At 39.9% G+C, this 19,612-nt stretch overlaps 1 protein-coding gene across 1 annotated transcript; it reads left to right on the top strand.

The window, feature by feature from the left end:
* The first annotated feature begins 1,275 nt into the window (after positions 1-1,275).
* Positions 1,276-17,061, top strand: mastl (microtubule associated serine/threonine kinase-like). Its single transcript, XM_088919312.1, has 13 exons — positions 1,276-1,284; positions 1,441-1,644; positions 2,358-2,495; positions 3,057-3,196; positions 3,310-3,398; positions 3,599-3,705; positions 4,594-4,765; positions 5,854-6,026; positions 7,469-8,701; positions 9,504-9,642; positions 11,969-12,082; positions 13,275-13,376; positions 15,560-17,061. Exons 2-13 carry the CDS (start codon positions 1,468-1,470, stop codon positions 15,715-15,717), a joined length of 2,742 nt encoding a protein of 913 aa, XP_088775438.1. The 5' UTR covers positions 1,276-1,284; positions 1,441-1,467; the 3' UTR covers positions 15,718-17,061.
* The last annotated feature ends 2,551 nt before the right edge of the window (positions 17,062-19,612 follow it).

Below are 19,612 nucleotides of genomic sequence, written 5' to 3'. Positions count from 1 at the left end.
TTATAAGAACGAATTTACATCATTTCTACTTGCTTCCTTTGGTTTTCGTTTCCCTGTTCATTTTGAAGAAAAGACTGAAAAAAGAAAAGAAATGAAAAAGAAGTACACTGGGTTGACTTTGGCAGTGGGTTTTAAGTTTTTCAACACTTGAATCAGGACCTGTAAACTTATTTTAGTCAGTGGAGGACTCCCCTAAACCCAGGAATGTTCGTCTCCGGATTGCTTTCAGAGCAGCAATGTGTTTTCTATAATGTGGTGACCGAAATTGTGCAAAAACGTCTGATACTAGAGCTTTGTATTTTATGCTTTAACGAAATATCCTAATGTAACCTTTTAATTGCTTCCCCACTCCGTCTAGAATGCGTCACCCTAAACACGTAAGCCTTTTTAACAAATCAGTCTCCTCTAGCTCAGCGTGTCTTGTTTTGTATTATGTTTTTAATACCTGCACTCAAAGCCCTTTATATGTCTACATTAAACACCATTGGACAAGTGTTTGTCCAGTGTTGAATTTCATCTAAATCTTTCTGGGTTACACCTGAGCGCCGCCGAGTGTATTGTGGGAATAGTGGGTCCAAACTCTCTCGGGTCTCGGCGCCAATCCTTTATTTACCCATCACCATACAGAGTGCGTTTTAAAATGTGTTCAATTAACTAGGATCCCTAAACACAAACCGAACAAGATTTCGGAGGCATAGTTTTAGAGATTTTCGAGAACTTTAAACTGTGTAAAAACAGGTGCGCGTTATACTTTGCGATTAAATGGAAAAACAGGGGCCACTGTACAAACATCATTTTTTAAGTTAACACAAAAGTTAAAATGTTTTTCATTGTGGCCGAAATAATGTTACGGAATATGTTTGCAGTTTTATACTGCGTTGTCCAAACAAGAGAAAAAAACTTAAGGAATAAATCCGAGTTTTCTGTGCTCGGAACAGAACTGAGTCAAACAAAAACAAACACTTCAGACATCACGTTGAGCAAGTTTTCATGCGCTAATGCGCATGCTCCCAAAGTCCATGGTGCTGACTTATTCCTGCCTGTCTCATTTCACATAACTAGCTAATACTGCCATATCTTAAGATGAAGAGGAACACACATTTCCAAAATAGCATACTTATAAAACAGATATATGTGCTTCTAATCTTTGTAGTGATGTTCTTAAATATGGAAGTGTTTTTTTAAATTGTATTTTGTAAAGGCAGGCACAGGCCACAAGTCAAAGGACCTCAACGCGGAGCGGATTTCAAATTTTCATAACAAGGCCAGCTGGGTGTTGATGTTGTGAGTAGATTTTCTCTGGTGGTTTTTATTTCGTGTAAGACGTTTGAAAAGTCCTGAAGTATTTAAAAATATTTTATTGTTATTGCTATTCTGGATTTACTCTGATGACTCTGTGGTAGAGGGAGTGTTATCAGGTTTTGTATTCGTACTTAAAAGGTCGACAATTCCCTCGCCAAAGGCGCGATGGATGGAGAGGAAAAAACCCACAACTTGAATCTTACCGAAGTGACAGAGGCACCTGAAGTGCCCAGACCTCCCTCGGTTCACGACTTCTTGGTTTTAAAGCCGATCAGCCGCGGTGCCTTTGGAAAAGTGTACCTAGCACGGAAGAAAAGCAACTCTAAACTGTACGCAATCAAGGTATGACTATTGTTTTTCATGCCCTGGTTGCTTAAAGAAACCCGGAGAACTACAGTGTTAGATGCCATAAAAAAGCATATAACTACAGCAGACGTTTCTCGTAAAAATAATTTGAGAGATTTTTAAGTGTATATTGTGAATGTTCGGATTTTAATTCAGCAGAGTACTAAGGGAAAAGTGTTTCGCATAGTGTAAAGTAAATAGCAGTTTTAATATTATTTTTTTTATATTTTGCTAAACCCATCCACCAAAAATGTACATTCCTGCAGTGGAGTGTAAGCAGAACTGTGGAATATAGTTGTACAAAGAAATTGTGGATAATTTTTGCAGCACCTTTATTTCCCAAGTTGCTGTCGTGAGTCGTTATTGACCTTCATACAGTTTGTGTTCAAAATTGAGCTTTTACTTGATGCTTCATTAGAAAGTATCTTTTGGTAGGGTGTTGTAAAGTTGTGCAATCAGGTCGCGTCTGTTAACTACCCAGCGGTACGGATTTGTACAAATGTAAGCTGGATAAAACTCAGTCAAATAAAAAATAATAACTCAGTTCATTTCAAAATACTTTATTCATTCCCAGTGGGGACAATTTTAGACACATTGAGAAAAATAAAACCCGTCCATATCCTTAGCTATACAATACAGTAAACATTCAGTTTAATGGACATTTGTGAAGATCTTTATCATTCGTAATTTGCTTGCTTTGTTTTTTCAAGGTGGTGAAGAAAGCTGATATGGTGAATAAGAACATGATAGACCAAGTAAAGGCAGAGAGAGATGCACTGGCTCTGAGCAAAAGCCCCTTCGTTGTGCACTTGTACTATTCCCTGCAGACTGCCAGTAATATATATCTGGTAAGCATGCTCACATAGCCTTGCTCCAACTTAGCCGAAAAGGATAGATAGATACGTTATTGATCCTGTGAGGGAAATTGCAGTGCAACAGCAGCTTAACACAGAAAAGCTGCTTTCTAAGCTTGGCTTGAAAAAAAATCAAACTGTTGGTTGTCTTGTTAGATTTCCATTTGGCCATTTCTTTTCAACATTCTTTTCTTTTCAACATTTCTTTTGAAACATGTATCAATCTTTTTTTAAGATTTTTTAAAGCGTTTTGGGGACGGTTTCTTTTTTTTTTTGTAACTGCCCATTTGTGCAATTCATGGATTTTGGCTTTGCCTCTCTTAATTTCTTATTCTGTGCCTGCAGGTATCTGGTCGGGTATAAGTGCCAAAACCTCACTTTATCGCCCAAATTTCTATTCTGTGGCGCTCTGTGTTGAATCATCCTCTGTTATAGAGAGGTGTATTCTCATAATGTGTTTGCCAACAAAAGTTGTAACCCACAACTAGTTAAGTGTTTTTTGATTGTGAGTTCCGTCAGTGTTTTTACAGTGTGTTCGGATTTGTCTCACCCCAGGTGATGGAGTACCTCATTGGGGGGGATGTCAAGTCCCTTCTTCATGTGTATGGCTACTTCGATGAGGGCATGTCGGTAAAGTACATTTCAGAAGTCGCTCTTGCCTTGGACTATCTTCACAGACATGGGATCATCCACAGGTAGCTCACTTTATTTCACACCCTCTGCATTATTGGGAGGGAGTGGGGAATTAGCTCATTTTTTTTCTTTCTAAACACACTGTCTGCCTTTTCCAATTTTGTTTTTGGAACAGAGACTTAAAGCCAGATAACATGCTTGTGTCCAATGAAGGTCATATCAAGCTAACTGACTTTGGCCTTTCCAAGGTTAACCTCAATCGAGGTGGGTACACAAACGATGGTGCTAAATTGTTTCATTGTGTTTAAAGAAGGAAGTTAGCTTCATTTCAAAAATGTTTATTGGGGGGGGGATATTTTTGTTTTATTACATCTTATATGTTTGCGGGGCTTTCGTAGTTAAGATATTTTTCTATGCTCTTTTGCCAGTTATGTTTGGAATGACGCCATATTTTTTCTTCATAGAATTAAACATGATGGATATTCTGATGACACCTTCCATAGAGAAGCAAAAACAGGATTATTTCCGTACTCCTGGTCAAGTTTTGTCTCTGATAAGCTCCCTTGGTCTTGTAAGTAACCCAAAGAAAGAATGTAATTGTTTTGTAGGTCACGGGAATAAATTAATTGTTTACATTATAAATGTAATACATTTCTTGGTTATTTTTTTAATTTTATAACATGGAGGGCATTGGTGACGGTATGTGTATGTGTTGCCCGTTTTGTGATCCTGTAATTTTGTAATCTTGACCATTTAGTAAACATAATTGATCTCCTCTTTGATAGCAAAACTAATGCTGTGAAGTCCAGATTTTGGTGGCTGTATAAACATATTCGGCACCCTTCAAGAAATAAGGAACACCTGTACTTTGCACTTAGGTTATAAAAACTTGGACTGGTGCCCTATAGTTTTTGTTTGCTTGTCAGTTATTGATGGTATTTTAAAAGCACAAAAAGCTTTAACTGCTAATTTACTGCATTTAAAACATTTTAAAATGTCTGTTTACTGGTACTCTTGTATGTTTTGTTTATCTTATCGTAAGAATTGCAGTAATTTGCCAGTCTGGCAATGAGCATACTGTCGCCTGTATTTACATTACACGTAAATATTAACAATCGCAAATAAGACAACTTTATAATATTACTGAAGCGAAGCTTGTGGTAGTTGTTGGTTATAGGCTAATTCACGTGCAGTCCCTTGCAATCATTCGTTACAATATTTTTTTAACGGACGTTATAAAGAATATATTTGAACTATAATGCTGCCTTGAACCAACACGTGATTTTGATTGTAACTGCTAGAGGAATTCATTAATACCATATACTCTCATATCACCATGGTTTTATCATGTCTAATATTTTATTCACGCGAATTACAGTGTAAAACCATATGGGAGAAAATGTGTAATATGTAAGAATGTATTGAGGAACACAAGCTTTACTTTTTTTGTTTCTCAAAGAAAACACCGATGGAAGGCAAACAGCCGAATTCAGCCTCGGCATTTGCCAGCCCCATGTCCTGTGAGAAAGTGCAGCGTTTCCGAGGGACTCTGTACTCGCCTTTGATGAACAGAAGGAGAGAACTGTTACTTAATTCTCCCGTTTGCAGCAGCAGCGCTACCCGTGCTTCCTGTAAGTGGTGCAGACAGATGTGTTTTCACTCCGATTGTGCTTTTTCAGGTCTCCGGTTTAAAAATTGATCCATTGGTTTCTTTCCAACTATGAAGTGCCACATCAGTCTTCACCTCAGCGTTGAGTTTCTCAGTAAATTGGATCGACAGAACGTGCCAGGCAGTTGCTGTTGAAAACAGTGAGGCATGATGTGATGAGAATTACATTGCACAAAAGATAACGTAGCCGTTACTGCATTATTTTACCAGCGGGAATGATAAAAAAGTCAAGGTAAAAAAGTCAAGGTAATCCATAGTAATAACAACACCCTGAAAGGCCATTCTCTGTAGAATACATTGTCTCGGGTAGTGTAGAGAATTAATCCTCTTTCCACTGATGTGAAGACATGAAATTGGACAGCAGTAAAGTGCATATTGCCACAGAAAGAAGCTTACTCAGAAAATACTTTACTTCTAACTAATGATTTCTGAACTGGCGCAGTGGTTAGCATTGCTGCCTTGCAGAGCTGGGGCCCTGGGGTTGCTGGGGAGCTGAGTGGATTCGTACTATACGTTCTCCCTGTGTTCGCCTGGGTTTCTTCTAAGTGTTCCAGTTTCCTCCCACACTCTAAAGATTGACTGGTAGGTTAATTAGCTTCTGGTAAAACTGGCCCTGGTGTGTGTTCGTGTCTGTGTGTGCCCTGCAATGGACAGATCTCCCTCCCAGCGTGTGTCCTGCCCTGCGCCTGTTGCATGCTGGGATAGGCTTTGGCTCCCTTGCAACCCTATACTGGATAAAGTGTTAAAAATTGGATGGGTGGATTTTTTAAATGGTATCGGTATTATAAAAGAGGGTTGTTCATGTTTCTCCTCTTCTACAACTACAGAAAGAGGGTTCCAAGACTTGCTGTCATATTTACTGATGCATTTCATAAGCTTTACTCGTTTTCTGGATTTGGCTGAATATTTGGTAGCAGCTGCTAGTTCTAATTCTTGATGAACTCATGACAGTCAAGATCATTCCAAAGCTAAACAGCACAAAGTGCCAAATGTCTCATCCAAACAAGCGTTTGTTTGCTTTTGTTTTGTTTCTGTCCTTCCACATCTCAGGCCTTGAGAGTATGGCGGCTAGCCCTGGCGTTCCAGTGAGGTGTCTGACTCCCAGGTTGTTGAAGTCGAGGAACAGGATTGAGACTTCCAGCACCAGCAACCAGTCTTATATATTCCCCTCCAGCACAGAGTCTGATAACTGTGTCAGCCCTCAGTGGGAGACTGAACGGCAGGTCAGTCATGCAACTCCGAAAGACAAAACCTACACCGGGATGTTGTGGCTCAACAGATGAAACATTGTAGCTCTCCTTTCTATTGTTCTTGTTTCTTCACAGCCAGCGAATGTTGACGCTGCTCCCCACTTGAATCTCTTTATGATTATTAGTGTTGCTTTTAGTAATCATCTGTAGGATGAAATAGGATGGATGAAAGTCTCAAATGAAGCATTACATGCTCTTACGTATTGATAAAATATAGATATAGAATTTAAAGAATCTATAGTCTAATGTACTTCACTATTTTACATAATGTCGCTGGTTAATTTAGAATTAATGAAGTCCAAGAATAACATGGTAGTATGATTGTGTAGAGGGAATCCATTTTACATATGAGTTTTGTTTAATTTGAGTAGTAGTAGTAGTGAATGCATATTGAGAATGTCACAATATTTGCTGTACTTCAGATAACGTGTAGCTGAATGTTGCTAGTAGCATTGTACTGCCTGAAGCTAAAAACTTGAATAAATTCAAATCATCCAGCTTCACTTTAACTGTACTTACGATCTGCAAAACATTATTTCCTGATACAAGAATGCTATTTAATTAAAGGGGAACTGCGGTCCCAATTTCTCAGACCAGTTATTAAATCTAGGTAAGAAAATAAATTCATTGATGTTATAGAATAAATGTACACATTTCAAATTAAGCACAAAATTGTGATCTTTGTGAAAGTACTGTAACTGTACTGTAAAGTACTTTGTGATGTGATGTTGCCCTTCCCGCTCACTAGTCACTGTGATGACTAATGTAATGTGATGTACGAGCAAATCAATGCAGGTTGTGCACAGCAGAAATGTCCTAATGTGATCTGCATGCAGAATTTACAAGCAGTATTGGTAAAACTCAAAGGCGGATCAATATTTCTAATGGATTAAAAGTGATGTATTCACGAGCCTGCTTCTTTACAATGTAATAAGGCCAATTCACGTCACCAGAAGTTTTGTTGCCTCGTTCTGAATCCCAGAATATGGCTCTGTGCATACCTAGGAATATAGTCTAGTTTGTAATGTAAATTGAAGATTTTACACATTACTGTGTATATTTTCCTTTTATTGTGGTTTGAAATGAACTCATCAATGCTGATTCTTTCTAACCCTGAAATGTGAAAATATTTATAGTTGCAGTTCCCCTTTAAGGAAATTAGTATTAAATTAGTCAAGTAATTAGTCTTGCAAATAGGACACTACCTCCTTTGTCTTACAAGTACATTTTAGAGATGGGGACTGGGTTATTCTGAACAATGATTTGTTTTTCAAAGTATTTGGAAAATGTTACTGTTGATGCAAGATATAGCTTTGTAATATTAGTTAAGTTCCCGGAAAATACTTTTCCAGGAAGGAAAGGTAAAGAAAAGTATGATGAGACCAATAATCCATAGTTGTATTATTATTTTCTAGGAACTGGAAGGAAAAGAGAATTTTCCTTATCCAAAGGAAATCAGTGGGATCAACAAAACAGCACCAGTCAATTCTGCAAAGCTACAGGATGGACTTCCAGTGAATGATTTCAGGAAACCGGGGCGGGATTCTGTTCTAGCTCCGATGGACAACTGGGAAAATCAAAGATCTCAAAGAGGAAGCAGAGAAACCGTTCCAAAAGAGTTATCCAGAAAGTATCTTTATGAAAGCGAGTTTACTGAAAGAAAGAAGTTGCAGTTCAATGAAAAGGATTCTTCTGCACCTGGTCCACAGAATCCTGAATCTCATGCCAAAACGCCAACTGAAGATGTTTCAGAAGTTACCGGGCTATTTTGTGTGCCAGCATCGGTGAGCAGCAAGGAAGAAGAAAGCCTCAGAGAGACGACAGCTGTGCAGACTGGAGCTGTGAAAAGATGTTTTGAGCAAGTGGACAGAAGTCCTCCTGATCACGCAGTCCAGGCCAAGAAGACCACTGCTGAATATAAGCGAGGTTGTCCAATATCCAAAAGCGAGACTAAGTTCAGCACAGGCTTAACAACGGCGTTTGCTCTGGTAATGCTTGAAGAGATCCGAAGTGGTCAAGACGCGCCTGCAACTTCTAAAGAGGAGCCATCGGAGACAACCAGTCCTGTTCCCATCGCTAAAAACCTGCTGTGTGAGCTAGATGAACAGTGCGGCAAACATAACGTCCTGGATGCTATGAACTCTAGTGTTTCCTCTGTGGAGGAGGATGACCGAGAGCTGAGGAGAAGTCTAAGCCTGGGTTCAGATTGCTCAGTTCCTGATACGTCTGTCACTGACAAAGAGAATGCCAAACTAGACAGCAGCACGAAAGATCTGCCATTTGGCAATGATCACAGGAAAGAGGACCCCCTGTTAAACCAGCAGGAGCATTTATCTGGCGCCAACAGACTGAAGCCTCTTAGTTCAACAGACCAGTCGATCCAGGGCAAAGAAACGGAGCTCTTTATTGATTCTCATCCTTTGCAATCGTGCGTGACAAAACCAGCTCCTCTCCTTAAGCCTAAGAATATCGTGGCTTTCAGAAGTTACTGCAGCTCGATCAACAGGTCAAACGTGACGGAGAGCTCGCGAATGAGCCTGGGTTCCATGGACGCGATGGAGACCTCGTCGGCCTCCCTCCGAAATTATTCCCCAGCTGTAACGCCTGTGCAGAAGAGCAGAAGATCCAGCACTTTCAGTGCATATCAGGTAGAGTGTCAGGTAGAGAGTTCAGACTTCCTGATTTGCATTGGCTAAGAATAAATGTGCAGCCTTAGGAGTTCGAAAGCAATTGCTTCAGTTAAAGCAAATGTTTCATATGTATCACAACTGCAAGCAACCTTACAGCAGTGTTTGAACAAGATCACTATGGCTGGTATTGTTTTCCAGTCTGAGATTAACATATGAGCTTGAGAAGCCACTTTGTCTTCTGATTATGATGATGTTTCAGCAGGTTCAATTTAAATGTCCCTACAAAAAATTAAAAACTGATTGCTCTCAGCCCTTCATGAACAATCTTTAATTACTTTGTGGTTTTCTTTTTTAATGAGTTTTATTTATGTGAAATTATTTCAAAGATGATGTATTGCATATAACGAGTGACCAAGGACAGTTCATTTTTTTTAATCGAGAGGATTATAAAAATGTAGCGATTCTGTTAGTAGCATTTGAGTCATTTTTATTCTTAGGCTATACCTAAATGAAACTTTGTATATTTGCCTGTTTTTTTGTTAAAGCAGAAAAAGATCTGTAGTCATTATAAAAAAGGAGGGGGAAGATTAGTTGCTAGCCTGATCCAATTCTTCCCAGTGCCTCAAGATTTCAAATTGAGAGGACCTCCTTAGATTCAACATAATGGAACTATTTATTATTTTATACATCTTTTTAATTGATTGAAATGTGCATTCATATTAAGATTTTTAACTTCGTATCGCTTTCTTGTAGATGCTTTTAAATATTTACGTTGTATCACTTATCACAATCACGCGACTGTGTGCCCCTGGTGTTGCAGACTCCCCAGCAGACCCCCCCTCAGACGCCATTCAGGACCCCAAAGAGTGTGCGCAGGGGGCCAGCTCCTGCGGCCGGGGAGCCCCTGCTCGGGACTCCAGACTATCTGGCTCCAGAATTGCTTTTAGGAAAGCCTCATGGTAAGAAACGCCTGACCTGCTTTTCCTAGTCTTCATAGCCTGGTCTCCCTGGCGTCTGAAGCAGAGGAATGCAGACCCTGGAAATGAGACCTGGTGACTGACAGTCTCGGCCAGGAAGACTCAACAGAAGAACGTTATCTTTGCCCAACAGGGTTTTGCAAAATAAATTGACCCTTTCTTATTGACAATACTCCGTCCATATCTACAAGAAAGATTAAAATTTGCAAAAGTTGCTCATAAGATTTATTTTGACTTTTTATTATGGTTCTTACAACGATTCCCCATTGTTAATGATCAGTGTTTGATCAGATTTGTAAATGTCTTAATACCCAGTAAAGGCTTTAGCTTTAAGCTTTCCAGCACTATTAAAGTGACCTGCAGTGAGCTCTAGCTCTGCCCTGGACAAGTGCCTGGCTTGCTAGTGTGACAACCCCTCCTCCTCCTTGAATAATGGGGTGAAGTTTTCTGTGACCCAGTTGTGCAGTTACAGTGAAGTGGCATGATTCTGTTCATCCGTGTTTTCGCAGTTATATCAGGTCAGAGATGCCAAGATAAAATGAATAGTGCACTTCTAAAGTGTTATATTTATACCTCTTCCCAGAACTTAGGATGGAAAAAAAATGTGCAAGAACATAGAATCTGAAGTCCAATGAGGTTGCTGTAATGTCAAGTTTCTGTTTGTACCTTACGAAAGGTGAATGTCAGGTCCTAAATACTCCTAACTGGTTTAGAAATCCATTACTCTCTGTAAGAACTCAAGCAGCAGTTCTGATTGTTTTGGAGGGAGGACAGGTGACAGCTATCATGGCTATTAATGCAGGAGCGTGGGCACCTGGCAGACAACAGCACTCGCTGTGTGACAGCCTGAGGAATCCCTCGCCGGCTCAAAGCCACTCAGGGCTCTGCGCTCTCGGTTAGGGAATTTTTGTCACAGTCAGTTTATAACATAGTCTTATGTATGAACCGACAGTAGTGAAGGCAGATGGGTGAAGGTAACCCCTCTTCAGGAGACTGGGGAAGGAATCAGGCTACCGAGGTGAAGCGATCATCAGGCCTTTGTTTCAGCTGGAGTTAAGGCACCCTACAGCCACATGAGAGGAAGAAAACATTTTTTTTTCCTTTTTCTTTCTCTGCCCATTCCCCCTGGCAGAGCTCTCTTTACAGCCAGATATCAGAAGTTATAATTCTCATTCCCACTCTTCCACCTCTTCCAGCAGCAGGATGACACTCCTTTCTCGCCCTCCTGTTATCAAAAACGTAATTTGTAGCTGCTTGCAGTCTCCGCATGACATCAGAGTCACAAGGACATATTGTGAACAGAAGAAGCATTTTAAGTATAACTTTTTATGAACGTGAGGTCATCAGTGCTTCAAGTAACCACTGGGTTACACAGAACGTACAGGCATAAGGTTGCAAGTGTTATAATTACAATAATTTTGGGATTATCGTGTGTTATATATGGGGAAAAAAATCTTCAATAGTAATACTGTGCTCCATACCAGCTTTTTGACTGTTTTCCCCACTCAGTTGTTGTGCATATGTACTGTAAACAGACATCCGAATATCCTTTTGAATGCTTCATTTTACCAAGCATTTTGTTTCGAAAATAACTTCATACCATTCTTCAAACTCATAGGTAAATCAAACAGACATAAGATTTTTATTAAGATATTGAACAAATTCCATTCTTATGCCCTGTATAACAAGGGCATGCTTGCACTGTCATTTAACAATGCTTTTCTTTAGGTTTCAGGACTTTACCACTGTGGTAAGTGAGAGAGAATCCTGTTGATTTTTAAACCTTGATATTTCTGAGTTGCCTGTGTGTCAGGGAAGTGGTGTTAATTTTCTAGGCTTTTCAGTTTTGGTCAGCAGATGAAACGTGGTACTATCAACATTTTTAAAAGGGATGAAGTTTCTGTGCTATCCTTGTAATTACTTTAACTGCTTGAACTGCTGGACCTTTTGTACTCAAGAGTCCGCAATTTTGGATTAGTAAAAGATTCTTTTTTTACGTTTGTTGTTCGTGCATAATTATTTTCCTAAATCTCTGTACTCTTTAATGGGTCCTGTATTCAAAACCCTTCTGTGCTGAAATTCTTATTTCTTCTTAGGTAATTTAAGCATCTAAGCATTTTTAAATATGGAGCCCAATGTCCTCATTGTTTTCAATGTCTCGTTTTCTAAAACCCTGTGGCGTATGTGCAAATATGTCATTTTTATTTTCTCATGGATCATGACGCAAGTCAGTTTTGTATTTCACAGGATATCAAGCCTGACCTTTCCCAATTCTTTATTCTTAACTGAACAGTATTTTCTTTCCTAGATTACATGGTAGACTGGTGGGCTCTTGGCGTGTGTCTCTTTGAATTCTTGACTGGAGTGCCTCCATTTAATGACGAAACGCCACAGCAAGTGTTTCAGAACATACTTAATAGAGGTGAGTTTGCAGATGCCACTATTTAATGTAGTTGTGCTGCTTGAATTGCCTCTGTGAGAGGGATAACCTATAACCAGCCTGACATTTGCCAAGCATTTGCTGCCACGTATTTCATTGCTGTCTCACTTGCAGCAGTGCAGACGCTCACTCTCATTTATGTACTTTGCAGACTTTTATTTGCTTTTCCGATCAGATTGCAGCACTAGTCATCGGAGGCCATTTCAGGTTGTGCAAGTGTAAGTCTGCCTTCAGTCGTGACTGAGTGGGACCTCTGCTGTCTATAGAACTGAGCAGCAGTGCACCTGCCAGTTCTCACATAGTCTCAATTTAAAGAAGAACTGTGGTCCCAGTTTCTCAGACTGTTTATTAAATCTCGGTAACAAAGTCAATTAATTGATGGCATCGCAAAACTCTAGAAATTCTACACTACTTCGTGAAAGTACTGTGAGTCGCCATGTTGTCGCAAAAGCCTGCTCTTGCCATGGTTGACAACGAGAGTTCACGTGAATTGCGACATGAAACGGCCCTTCCTGCTCACTAGTCACTGTAATGACTAATGCAGTGCGACGTAAGAGTGAATAAGTACAGGCTGTGCAGGAGAAGAATTCACCGCAGAAATGTTCTGATGTGATCTGCATGCAGAGCTAACAAGCAAGTTGTATTTGTCGGCAAAACTGTCTTGAAGTCAAGACCAATATTTCTATTGGATTAAAAGAGAAATATTCACAGGCCTGCTTGTTTACAATGTAACGGCCACTTCACCATAGCAGAAGTTGTGCTGCCTCATTCTGAATTGCAGAACATTGCGCTGCGCATACTTGGAAATTTAGTCTATTGTGTGATGTAAATTGGAGATTTTACACCTAGTAGTGTGTGCATTTTACTTTCATGTGGTTTGAAAGGCACTGAACAATTCAGATTCTTTCTAACCCTGAAATATAATAATAGCATTGCAGTTCCCCTTTAATTATGAGTCGTGTTGGCAAGTCTTTCTGTGTGAGGATGATGAAGCCCTCAACAGGGCGCTCACTGACTGTGCGCCGGGGCTAATTAAAACATTCGCCCATAGGGCAAAGGAAGTAGAAAGTATAGAGTGTTACACGTATAAAATAAATGTAAAAGAATTGGCGGTTTTCTGTAAAGATGCAACAGATGAAGTGTATGAAATGTTTTTTTTGTTGCACACTGTCAGATATTCCTTGGCCGGAAGATGAGGAAGAACTGTCACTGAATTCAAGAAATGCCATTGAGATCCTTCTGACCATGGATATGACCAAAAGAGCAGGACTGAAAGGTCAGAAGGGACAGCCTTTTCACCTCCGTTTAACAAACACCCATCTTAAACATGTTCAGCAGCCTCCACATATTTGCTGCCTTTGAACAACAGTGAAAGCAAAGTAGTTGCATAGACGACTGACTTGTGTCATGGAATTTTATCAAAGAAGAGCCAGGAGAGGTATTCTCATTCACTCAGTAAGGTCTTTATTCATATTGCAATATGGGGAAAAAGCCATCACCCCGTCTGTGCAGAGAAGTGAAAGCTGATTCACTTCCTTTTCATCAGCTAACCCCGAGTATACTAACCTTTCTGTAAAATCTGAAACATCCTCACTTCCTTCTGCTGACATGCTGTTACTTTTCTCCAATCAGTTTTCGGTGGGTAATGCTCTTTCAAAAATCTCCACACTAATTTCCACCCTTCTCCCAGATTCTCTCTTAAGGCTTTCTATTTCTCCTTTTGCCTTTTCTTTTTCTGCATCTATAACTTCATTTCGTTCAGCCATCGCTTTTAGCTTTTCCATCAGGGATCTTTGCGTCTCATCCCATTCCGTTTTCTCTATGATATTCTGTTGAATTCTCTCCCAATGTTCATACACTTTTCTACATTCCTCTTCAGCCTAAATTCCGTCTGACAATCCATATTTCTTTTTAAGTTTCACTTTGCATTAATCTAATTTTTTTCTCTTCACACCAAACCATTTTCACGTCTCCCACGCGCCCCGCGGAATCCCCCAGTCGAGACAAACTGACGAACTATCACAATTTGGGAACACGGACCAGGTTCCAAATCCTGGCTTTAAACGCACAGTTGAATCAAGTTACCACCCTCGGCTCTTCTGCGAGTACAGTTCTAGTTACTACCCTCAGCCGTACTGCAGTCGTGTACCAGGATGCAACACCTGGATTTTTTCGCACGGGTAGGGCGAGACGCTATTCCTTCAGCAATCCCTCTTTTTCTACCCCACCTTCACAAAACAGGCATCTACACATACACCATAAATTCATTTTTCTGTTGTACTCGCTTCAGCTTCAGAAAAACCCTGAACCCCCCACTGCAACATGGAGAGGACAAGGGACTTTTTAGAAAAGAGGAGTCCTTACCTCTTTTTAGAAGCGGCCGCCTAACTTTTCCTCTCCATGTCCGTGTGGTTTAATTTAGATGGATATTTCTTCATCATTTGGGTCATGTATCCGCCAATCTGCCTCCTCCTTTTTAGAGGACGTTGTAAACCTTTAGGAACAATATGATCTAGCAACAAGGTTATGTCACTGTAATTAGGCTTAAGACAATCAAGAACAAGGCTTACCTTTCTTTTAAATTCTTTACGATCATCAGGCAATTTAGGAAAAGACTTGACTAATGCAAATAATTCACTAGGAGACCAAGGTCAATGTACATATGCTGGAGTTCCTTCTGGACCTGTAAAAGTGCACATTGGCATTTCAAGAACAAGTAAAAAGGCTTTGGCTCCGGACCGCTTTCTAATTTCGGTGGAGACTTTTTCTTTTTAGTACGCATGGCCATGACTTTAGCTGCATCTTTCTGTTCTTTATTTTCAAGACTAGTCTTTTTTGAAGCTTCCCATCAATTTTTGTGATTCCTCTTTCCATGACACTTGTCAACCTTTATACAGTAATGTGTATTTTAGAGGACAGAAAAACAAGGAATGAACAGTGTCACACTTGGCTCATTAGTTAGGAAATTGTGGTAGAGACACCGATATGTAAGTTGATAAACAGTTGGGGGAGAGTTGGCCTTTATTTAAGGAACAGCATACGAGCCTTGCTCTAGTGATCAAGACAAGTTGAGGCTGCCCAGGTTCCACCAGTGTCAGTCCAAGACTACAGCCTGGAATGGACACTCTGAAAGTGTTATCAGAGATTTTGAAAAATGGACTTATAAGAGCAGTACAGAATGGAGTCCACCAGGGACAAGACCAAAAACGTATGAAAGAGTGAAGTAGATTCATTCCCATCACAGATGTAGTCCACTGTGGACAGATTATTTTTTCTGTTTAGTAAGTGTGAGCAAAAGACTTTCGTCCTGAATGAGCCTATGTCCAGCACAGACTGAGGAGTATTGCATACGATCTAGATTGTTTTCCAAACTGTTAGGTGGAAGACTACTACCTTAAAACAGCGTTTCTGTTTTTCATGATTAAGAATTGTTACCTTATTATTTTTAATGTCTTTCAGAATTGAAACAACATCCACTTTTTGAGGGTTTGGTCTGGGACAATCTACAGAATCAACCCATGCCTTTCATTCCGCAGCCAGAAGATGAAACAGACACTGCCTATTTTGAAGCTCGAAATAATGCCCAGCATATTACGGTTTCTGGCTTTGGATTTTAGAATTATTAAAAATACGTTTTTATTGCAGCCTCTTTCAAGGTCAGAAACATTAAAGTGCTTAGAAGCTGCTTTTTAAAATTATGTATTCAAAATGGGGAAGTGCAATTACTGTATTTACAATCTAAGAATTTTTGGTGTCTAACCTACTAATCACTGCAGTATTCATTAGTATATCATGATAATCTTTGGGAAGTCGCATCAGGATTTACTTATTAAACTTAACCTAAAATGACACTAAACAAAACTATTTTAATCTGTGTGATAGTGTGCAGAGTAAGAGTCTTAAAATCATTTAATATATTTTTTTAACATTTTTCCCCTTCAACTTTTGTAGTTTCTTTATAAACAGACAGAAGCTGTTGTAGCTTCATTGTTATGTAATGAAGATGAAAACTGTCACATATCCCAGTAATATTGTTAATCGGGTGGCAAAATGAGCACTACTGATTTCTAACCCGATCACTCTAAAGTACCCTGGGTGACTGAAATCTGCAATCTGTGATTCAAAACTGCAAAAAGTAGGTGCCGGTGCACCACAAGAGGTCAGAAACAAACATTTTTTGTAAGTATTTAAGGTAAACATAGGACACACGGCAGGAAAACGATTAGCAACTTCTGCTGGGCCTTAAAAACTTAGAAGTGGCTTTGTGAGAGCCACTGAAAAGCTATAGGAGATCTTGGCAAAAACCACACTACTCTGTTACCCCTTCCTATCAGTTTCGCAGCCGGGAGACTGTCCTCACTGCCCAAAGGGGAGACTTCCTTAAGGTCAGTGCTGAGAGAGGAGCAGTGCTATCTAGTTGTCACTTCCTCTGAAGACTGAACAGAACTCGCTTTAGGAACACTCCCATTCAGAAGTGTTTTTACTTAAGATTTCTTTACCTATGTTCTTAGATGTATTTTTACATAACTTTGTTTTCAGCAATTTGGGTATAAATGTTGTCAGACTATGTATTTGTTTGTGTTTGCTGTAACATTGAAAGTTGTAAAATTTCCACATTACTCGGGTTTGTTTTTACTTTGTCTTGTTTGCACTGTTATGCATGTATGGAATTAACGTAATTTGTATGGTAATGGTGGAAGAGACTGTTATAGTAATGATGGAAGATACTATTTTATGAAGATTGACAGTTTAACTTAATCTGAGTGGGATTTGTAAGAGTGATTGAATTATGGCTTTGGGATTGTAAGTAACCTTTCATGAAAGTCTATGAAAAGTGCAGAGTCAAAATGTTTAATATATTAAAGCCTGCTTTCTTTTTGTAGTCAGTATCAATACAATTTTGTGTTTAGTTGTTTTTTGTGTTTAGTATGTAAAACTCAGTCTTGGATTTTTGAGTATAGTTATGACCAACAGTAAACTGTTTTCTTAATAAATGTGTTCAAGGAAATCAAAAGAGAAAAGTGTTCAACAAAGAAATGTATAGATTGGTTACTCTTTGGCAATTATTTTTTTTTACTTTGTTCATTTTCAAACTGCGTATGGTGTTGGAAGATTTGCAGTGGTGTGAAGATTGTTGGCCTCCACATACCTCTCTGAAGTCCCAGAGAGCTCACAGGTGCCCAGGATGTTTCAGGCGCTGCTGTGGGAGCCCTGTTCAACTAATTGCAACCCTTGACATCGTGAACCAATTGTGTGCCATCACACGCTGAACACCAGTTAAACAGCTAGTGAAATGGATGAGGCTTGAACGCCTTAATTTCTGGATCAGAGAGCTCACCCTGAGTGAGGAGTGAGTGCCATTAATGGATTGTAAATCTAGAGGAAATACAACTGATTAAAACGTCCCAGAGAGCAGATCACTGTTTAATAATCGAATCCTCCACATCTTCAAAATGTCAAACTGCCAAAGTGAAAAAATAAATAATCTCAGTGCAAACTGCTAAGGTAGGAAGGACATCTTCCGTATGTTCTGCAAGGAGAGGCTTTTGTATTGATCACCGCATCCCTGAACATACAAAATTGTCTGTTTGGAAATGATCAAATCTGACTGGAAACAACCGAGGTCTTGGGGAAGTCGAGAGGGTGGCAGCTCTGTTGCGGACTGCTTTGTCCATTCTGGTCGGCTTAGCTGGAGCAGATCACTCTGCGAGCCTGGGAGATTTTTAAAGGATGACTGAATGCCATTTTTAATACCTCTTAAAAATGGCCTTTTTTCTGCTTGGCAGGTTCATTTTTAGAACAAGAATATGGGCTCCCATTTTTTTACGGCATCCAGGTTTACAGAGAGAGATTTCACTGCAGGTTGTATTGCATTTAGTTTAGAAGGCAGCTTATCTGTAATTTTGGACTCTGTAGGCATTATTCAAGAGTGAAAGTCAAAGAGTTCACATTCCCCTAGTTATACCAACCACACAGGTATATTCCTGGAGCTATCCATACAAGTTGGGGGTTATGATTATTTGCTTTAGTTATTCACTAAGCCACTTGGTCATTTCCTGAAATTCACCATTTTGTAACCCTGCATTTGTAACAATACTGAACATGACTGTACACGTATTCCAGAGCAGGCCTTACCCAGAGAATGCTTGCAGAAATCCCTCATACGTTGAGAGCTGCGAGAGAGATTGCTTTTATTCACGCTCGCTTTACCCTTTGAAGTGTTTTGTGAATACAATATGAAGGGTTTTGATCTGTTTGACATCAGGTGGAGGATTTTGTTGAAGGAGATTCAGATGCTGGATTGTATTCTAAAAAAGCGCAGCATGTATAACTATAAGGTATTTGAAAATATTATGATGGAATTACCAGATTCAGTGCAGATTCTTTTGCGCTCATCTCTCTGTTGGAGAAAGGGGTGTTTTGGTAAACTGCATTTTTCTCAGGTGTCCATCACAAAAGTTCCTGGGAACCTGGAAATTATTTAACTTCAGTTTATCTATTACTTATGCAATCCAACAACTGGGTAGCTCAGGTGACATTCTATAACATTCAGGGGATCCCAAGCTCACTAATAAAGCTTATTCAAATCAATTTTCCTTTACAAACGGGAGAAATAAGCAAGTTCTTGTGAAAGTGCTTTAATAAAATATTAGGAGCTTTATTGGCAAGATCAATGGAGTCTAGTGTTGCAAAAGGAATAACAGCAAAATATTTTGTTTTGAGCTTCCTTCTCCTTTCTCGGTAGGTTTCAAACTTTTCCAATTCTGGCAAGTGTGGGAATTCTGGCACTGGATTATTTTTTGGGTAAAATGTTTGTATAACCTCTGAGTAGTTTTGCTGTGAAGCTAAAAGCCTCTATGGCCAGGCTGTGGTCAATTCAGGGTCTGTTTCTCGCCCCACTCAGACACCGATCTTGCTTTTTTAGGGCCCAGGAGCATTACGGTTTGGGTTGTGCGTGTCCGGGTGAGAAAGGTAGTATCGTTTGGTTTGTGCTGTAATTTGGTTTGATTTGTGGCGTTTTGGGAGTGCTGTTCTGAAGCCGATTGGTGTCGGCGTGAGTCAGGGTAGTGAGCTTCAGGACCAGCTGGGTGAAGGGGGGTTTTTTGTGCTCTTGGCCCAGCCAGGCCTGGTCCTGGGCAGTACCCCTACGCACTGGTTTTTAGGTATTGCCGATATTTCCTTTCTCCTGTCTTCATGTTGTACAGTATATTGGCCCAATTCAGTCCTGCACGTATTCTTTAGTGTTTGTCTCTGAACGCAAATGTTTTCACAGAAGTGCAGGGCTTCTATTGGCTGTTTGACCCATTTCGTGTAAATCTGGTCTGTAACTGCACTGCCTGTCTCACTGGCTTCCAGGACACTGGGTTAGATCACACTTTCACCTATTCCAAGCCAGAGGTTTGCGGGGGGATTCATAGTGTAGAACCTTCTTCCGATGGCACAGAAAGCCCTGGGCGCCTCTTCCCTCAGTGTCCTCTCCGAGGCCACACCTCGCCTCTGAGGAGCTGATCT

Source organism: Atractosteus spatula, chromosome 6 (genome assembly GCF_055471065.1).
Source record: "Atractosteus spatula isolate fAtrSpa1 chromosome 6, fAtrSpa1.hap1, whole genome shotgun sequence".
Classification (NCBI taxonomy): Eukaryota; Metazoa; Chordata; class Actinopteri; order Semionotiformes; family Lepisosteidae; genus Atractosteus; species Atractosteus spatula.
The sequence above is the reverse complement of the archived record's forward strand: the minus strand, read 5'-3'. Positions and strand labels throughout refer to the sequence as shown.